Raw genomic sequence first — 7,189 nt, 5'->3', positions numbered from 1 at the left:
TTAATGTGCTATTTCAATCCTTGATTTCCCTAAATATTAGCAATTAATAATATTAAAAAATATCTATAAAATTTACTTTATAACAAATCAAACATCTTATTAAACTAAATTTTAACTTATAGATTAAAATAAAATAAAATCACCCTTTGATAGATGATATAAATATATTACAGAAGACAAAACAAAGCACACAGCCAATGAGACAATTTTGGTGAAACGAAGGGTAGCAAATTAAGCACAAAGAATAATATTTCAACTCTTATTTCCATCTTATCAAGAAAAACCAACACAAAGACCATTATTATGCAATCATCATACCTGCAAATAGAACACAACAAATGAAGGTCTCATAACTCATTGTTCCAAACCTTTTGGTTCAAACACTAGTGAGTTTGTAGCCAATCACGTGTTCGGGCGTATCGATATCATGAATACGAAATTTTTAAAAAATTCTCGAAGACTGACCTGACAGCATCATAACCCCTACAAATGTACAACGTACTAACATAAAGTTGCCAAGATGCATAAATAGCTACCAAATGATCTCTCTTAGCCTCAACGCCTTTCCTCACACTAATCTAACACTCTCGACTACGAGTAAAAAAAACTAAACTGTACATAAATCCAGTGAAAGCCGATCATAAAGCCCACTGAATCGCTAATCTACTACCCATCTTTATCCTACTCTCTCTAGTATCTGCCAACGACACTAAAAACCAGCCAAGAATGATTTGCCCGCGCTCATCCAAAAAGGATCGAGATGATGATTCAATCTGACATAAAGGGTAAGAGAATTAGGATATATAATCTACTATCCCGGTAGTTAAATTCTAGGCCTCATCAAACTCATCAGATGGCAAGTGCAAACTGCGGAGCCTTGTTGGTAGACATGCTATTTCCCCATTGCTGGTTCGACTGACCTTCCTTGGCTCTGGTTTCTCCGGAGCCGTTTGAGATATCATTATGTTCTACGCTGTTTTCATGCGAATGGACCTCTCCTGTATCTGGTTGGATGTCGAAATATTTTAGGAAGCTGAAGAATACAGGTAGCATGGGAGAAAATATCAAACCAAGAAGATCGGAAGAAAATTTTCAAACCTGAAGCTTTGCTTCTCTCTTCAGCAGAGTGGCCGGAACCTTCATTTTCACCCTTCTTTGCAAAACGTCCTCCTGTACCTCTTGCCCTTCTCAAAGCATGTTGATGACGAGACTCGTGTAGATACGGCTGCACAAGGGGGAAAAGTAACATTGCATGCAACAGAAAACGACATCCAAAACACGTGACACAGCAAAACAGGACTAAGCACACAAATATTTTCCTCCTAAAGGCGCACACATTAACGTAGTTTACACTATCATATTATGATAGAAGAAAAAAAATAAATATATCAAATATACCTTGATACAAACCAAAGGGCCCATCTCAAGCCCAATTGAGGAAAGAAAATAAAAAGACAAAACCATAAGAGGGGGTGGGGGGAACGAACCATCTAGAATAGACATACTCAAAAAGTCCTAATGGGATCAATTCTAAACAACTGCCCATCCAAAAAAATAACAAAAACAATAGAAATCGTAAAATTTTAAATGTGTGTACGAATTATTATAACATTGATAAATGCAAAAATACCCACACACTTAATCAGGCACTAAAAGAGATAACAGCCAAAGTGATGAAACAACGCAATTACCTTTCTACTTTTGATGAGTTTCCTTTCTAGCTCAGCTTTGGCACGCACTTGCCTTCGTCTTAAGATTCCATGATACTGCTTAGCATTAACGTAAACAGGTTCCTGTGCCATCTCAAGAGGCAAAGGCATCCTAGGTTGATGCATCCCATAAAACTGGGGAGGAACCTGATCAAATCATATTTCAAGGCATGATACAGCATTAATCAGCTTGAAACCAAAAATCAATGAACAAAATGGGTTAACAATTATTTGCTTTTAACTCTTGTATAGAATTACTGTAGCTAAAGCACTGCAATTATGAGAGTCTCAGACATGCAACTACCCCTCCAATGAAAATCTCAAAGAACCAGTGCTCTCCAGAGGCAAAAACTTCTCCATTCCGTAAGTCACATCTAAAATAAAGCTAGATGCAACCTAGGGAGTAGAGGCTGGTCAATTTTACTCGGTAACTCTAGAATTGCCTTTTAATTCATCAGAGTTGTAACTGCAGGTTCTTGAGGTTATGATTTCTGTTGACCTCAGCAAGTGCGGAAGCAACTTTATAACCTTGCTCAGCTCAAAGGCTAGTTTGTGGGGCATCTAAATTGTGCCAGATTCCTAGCTCATTTGGAAGCCATCCATTACCAAAAGAAAATCAAATGAAACTTTTAGCAGCTTGTGACACAAAGAACAAACACCTGTCGTAACAAGTTATATTATTGTGTTTCCAGTTTTCCAAGGCTTCCTTTTTTTCTTTAACAATGGTCTTCCACCGAAGTGAAAATGAGCTCTTAAAGCAGTATTTCAGGTAGTGTAAGACAAAACCACCATCAATGCCACACTAAAGGAAAATCAAGTCTTCATGTATTCACTATTTCCATTATGACAAGTCAATCTCCAGGAAAGAAAAAAAGATACCTACCAAGGCTTGAGGTCCATAGGCAGCCATCATTCCACCATAGTAGAGATCAGGATAAGGAGTTGATCCACATGCCTGCAAATATTTTGCAATTTTTAAACAATGGCTATGCACTAATCAGCATTCACAACTCGCCACTGTCAAAAGAAACAGACTTTATCATGCACTTACCATTGAGTGACCGACGAGCTCTAGTTGTGGATGTTGTGCAAAATAATCCCCACTTCCAAGAGTCATACTGGACTCACCATATTGCGATTTCTGAAGCTCATGCCCAGAGCTACCATCTGAAACAGGACAAAATATAACAGTGCAGCCACAATAGCAAAATCAGTCAAACATAGTAGTGATATACTAATTCAAAAACAAAGAAAGAAAAGACAAATATCTGTTCGAAAAGTACAGACCCAACATCTGTAAATCATTCCCTGTTTTCAGCAATCACCCTCCAAAAAAAAGAATTAAAATGAGACAACACCAATGACACTTGAACACAATTTTCCCGTCGATGACCCTTTCGTTCATTGATTAAAAAAATCCAAAAGCATGCATCCAATAAATGTAGTCTCAGCTCTCAAGCAGCAAACTCTCAACAAATGTAGTCTCTAAGGACTAAGACTATAGTTCTTCAAAGCTAAAAAAGATACTACACTGTCAATGAGAAAATGTCCCTATACTAACATAGTCTAAGAAAAAGCCCGGAACAAGAGCACCATACCACGAGGGGTGGAAGTAGAGCCCGTAGTTTCAGAATCCTTGCTGGTCTCATCATCATCCCCCGGGTTTGACAGCGACTGGTCATCTTTAGATCCTGACATTTCAACTGGATGATTTAGCAATGTGTGTTTGGGAGCATCAACACCTGCATCAGTTAAAGGGAATGGAGTGGGTTGAGCAGCCCGCCACCACTGTTCTGAACACACTGCTGCTGGAGTAGTTGTAGTATTGGAACTCGGTGCTGTTTGATATGTAGAAATAGACTTCAATGGCATGCTTCAAACAGAGACTTATAAAGGCACCAATATCCTGATATTCAATTCAGAACCTGTAATAGGGAGAATTGATATTAGCCCAATACAAATTGCATAAAAAAAAAAGCACCCGACGACCAAACAAGTAATAATAACAATAATTCAAGAAGAAAGTCTAAAAGCTCAAATTCGAGCGACTGCAAAATTGTCTGGTTTCTAGCTCTAACACTCATCATGTAACTCCCTCAGTCATAGCCTCATAGGCATATATGCATCCCAATGATATTGAGCTAACAAGTAACAAGGTAATGGTAGTCCCCTCTCCTCCATGCTCGCTCCACTCTATACATTTAACCCATTTTCAATGTGCTAATTAAGTATCACTTGCTTAGACTTCCTCTATGGATCTCAAACACACTAAACCCAATTTTCAACATACCCGACTCAAATCCCCGAGCTAACTTTTAGCTTGACATCAAATCAAAGGAATCAGTTCATTTCCAAGTCTATGTGGATCCATTACAAAATCACAAATATACAGACAATCAGATACCAATAACAAATATCATCCCCTAAAAACTTCTTCATATACGCCTAAAATCAACAAAAGATTAAGTAATGTCACTGAATCAACTCAATTATTGTAATTAAGGGTAGTAAACATCGCAAAATTTATTTCAAGATGCAATAAACCCCAAAGCTTAATCAAAAATTAACCTATCAATCACAAGTTTTACAATCTCCTCACATAAATTAACAATTAATCCTGATTCAGTCAATGAAGAAAATCAAAACTAACAAAATAACACAAATTTCTCAACAAATTGAGAAACTTGAAACTTCGACATGCAAAACCCTAAAAATAAACCTCCTTTATAAAAAGAAATGAAAATTTCAAACATACATCTGATTCTAAACAATACAAACTCAAAGGGATCAAATTAAACAAATCAATACACAAAAACCAGGCGAATCAACAAAAAATTAGTATTACTAATTGTAATGATAAGAACCCCAAGTATCAGGGGTTTTGAAATTTGAGAGATAATTTCATATTTCCAAAGACCACCCAAATATTACTATAATCATTTTTTGAAAATCAACAAAAACGAAAGACATAAACCCACAAAAAAAGAGCTTACTTGTTGAGAAATCGTCTGGTGAAAGTAATTAAAAGAACTCTAAAAATTGGGGATTTTGAAAATTGGGGAAAATTATATTGAATTTCGAAAATTCCACCCGAAATCGAAACTAGATTAATTTTCTCTCTCTAGAATTTTAATTTTCTCTCCCCTCAAATCTTGTGAGGAAGAAGAAGAAGAAAGTTGCCTCACAGTCTAGTTTCTTTGTGTGGTCATTTTTTTCAAAAAAATAATTAATTTTAAAATATTTTAGTAATTTAAAAAGAAAAAGGAAAATAAGAAAGGACAGCGCAACGTAGAAAGAGTGGTGTGTGATTGACACGTTGAAGTTTGAATTGGCCTCGTGTTACTGCACCTACATCTCTTTAAAATTATCACACTTTTTATTTTAATCTGTTCTTAACATTGTAGTATTTCTATTTTAGGTTTCCATGCTTTTTTTAATATCTAGATTTACATTTTTTTTTCTATTTTCACTCATTTATAATTTTGTTCACAAAATTTAATACTATTTTTATCATATTTTTAATCATTATCATCATATTTAATGTTCATCACATCTTTAATATTTGTGTTAATTGTTAGTAAAAGGATGTCGTCTCTAGTGTCTCCTTAGCCGCCACTAGTTTGCTTCCAAATCCCAATCCTTTTGATTTTATTCAACTCATCTAATAGTTTAATTTCCATATTTTTAACATTTATTATATTTATACTCCAAATTAGTGTAAATTTGTATTAGTCATTTATTATACTCGTTTTTTTAGATTGATTTCAAATGTTCAAGTGAATATATTGAGGGGCATATAGGAGAAATAGTGGCAAGCATGGAGAGGAGGGGATAAGAAAAGTCTTGGGGGGGCGTACAACTTTGAATAATTTGATACTTCGTTTGAATTTTATTAATTATTACAGTTTTTGTAGTAATTATTGTTAATCAACTAATCTAATTTGGTATATATTTCTCTATGTATATTGTTAAATATAGTCAAGTGGATTTTGTTTGATTCGTCTTAATGCGTATCTCAATAAAATTAACTTTTTAGAATCTTTTTTATCATATAAGATTAAATATATTAAAGATTAAAATAGTGCATTGAATAGCGTAAAAAATAGAAGTGTAGCAACTATTAAAAACCAAAAGAATTATCTGTTTGAAATTAAGTCAATTTATTTAATCTTGGGCATATTTTTAAAACTCGATAGGCTTCATTTTAATATAGAGTTTGATCACTCATAGTTGTAACACTTAATAATTTTTCCTTCTTACAAAGGATCATGTCACTCGTATCCTCTCTTATTAAGTCTCCATGCATTTTCGCTTCACTATTTGAATTGAGTAGTATCACCATGTTAAGAAATCTCTCGATAAAAGTCACAAAGACCATATACTTCCATCGCGAGGTCACACCGAGAACCCATCCACACACGTATCATGTCACTAACAGCGTTACAGCGTTGCTCCAATGTTTGGGCCCAACATACATAAATAATAAGAATAAGTGTGATATTGTTTGCTACGGGCTAAATCCGCATGAATTTGTTTTTTTTGCACCTTTTGAAAAGGCCCCATACTAATTTGAGGTTGGGTTACTTATATGCTTGTCAACTCTTTTCCATTTTGCGAATGTGTCAACATGAAACTTGAGATGTACGCTCATCAGATTTTAAGGACATTGTGAGTAAGAATAAGCGGAGGGAAATCTATCTCCAATCTGTGCAGGCCATGACCATATAATTTTAGTAAAAGCTCTATTTTTATATTCCACTTTATATTAAAATTTTAAATTTGTCATTAATTATCAATTTAGATAATATTCTAGGAGAAAAAGAAAAGAAAAATAAATAAATAAATAAATAAATAAATAAATAGAAGGGAAAAAAGGGGAAGGGAAGGAAAAGATAATATGTGAAGTCTCCATTGCTTATAAAGAAGAAAATGAAGAAAAAGAAAGTGAAATGTCTGTCTTCCTTCTAAAATTTTTAACATTTCAAGAGATATGGTAACAAAATTAAGATAAAGGTGCCAGAGAAAGGGCCATCAATAAAGGATTTTAATTTTATCTTTAATGCTACTTACAAATTACAATATGCTTAATGTCCATCGAATAAGTAGCTAAGTACTTATAATACTCTAAATGTCTACTGATAATATTTTTAATACCCTCCGAAAAAACTTACACTATATTTTTCTTTTTAAGCCCGTCTAATTAAAGATAATCTCTCAAATAGACCATCTCTCACAAGAATTTGTGTATTTCTTTTATGCAAGTGAACATGCCAAGATATGGGCCTTCAGTCCAAAATTTAATGTGTGAGCTTGAATGGATCGTCGATCCCTTTAGGTGATTTAGTCGCTTACCTACATTGGACAAACATAAGTTTTACTGAATTGCTTGTTTCCTGCGGGTCCATCTATTACATATATATATATATATATATATATATATATATATATATATATATATATATATATATATATATATATGT

The 7,189-nt window shown here is 34.1% G+C and overlaps 1 protein-coding gene across 1 annotated transcript; it reads right to left on the bottom strand.

The window, feature by feature from the left end:
* Positions 1-234: 234 nt before the first annotated feature.
* On the bottom strand, positions 235-4,925 carry LOC130828138 (nuclear transcription factor Y subunit A-1). Its single transcript, XM_057693954.1, has 7 exons — positions 4,703-4,925; positions 3,308-3,634; positions 2,761-2,876; positions 2,593-2,664; positions 1,692-1,856; positions 1,099-1,225; positions 235-1,004 (listed from the first exon to the last, which is right to left on the bottom strand). Exons 2-7 carry the CDS (start codon positions 3,579-3,581, stop codon positions 850-852), a joined length of 909 nt encoding a protein of 302 aa, XP_057549937.1. The 5' UTR covers positions 3,582-3,634; positions 4,703-4,925; the 3' UTR covers positions 235-849.
* Positions 4,926-7,189: the final 2,264 nt, after the last annotated feature.

Source organism: Amaranthus tricolor, chromosome 12 (genome assembly GCF_026212465.1).
Source record: "Amaranthus tricolor cultivar Red isolate AtriRed21 chromosome 12, ASM2621246v1, whole genome shotgun sequence".
NCBI classification, from domain to species: Eukaryota; Viridiplantae; Streptophyta; class Magnoliopsida; order Caryophyllales; family Amaranthaceae; genus Amaranthus; species Amaranthus tricolor.
Note: the sequence above shows the minus strand (reverse complement) of the source record. Positions and strands in the feature narration are given on the sequence as shown.

What these genes read in the sequence shown, in the direction of transcription:
- LOC130828138 (XM_057693954.1), bottom strand. Translation starts at nt 3,581, where the DNA reads ATGCCATTGAAGTCTATTTCTACATATCAAACAGCACCGAGTTCCAAT. An exon ending in CTCTACTTCCACCCCTCGTG is followed by an intron (nt 2,877 to 3,307) that starts GTATGGTGCTCT and finishes GTCCTGTTTCAG; the next exon opens with ATGGTAGCTCTGGGCATGAG. An exon ending in AACTCATCAAAAGTAGAAAG is followed by an intron (nt 1,226 to 1,691) that starts GTAATTGCGTTG and finishes CCCCTTGTGCAG; the next exon opens with CCGTATCTACACGAGTCTCG.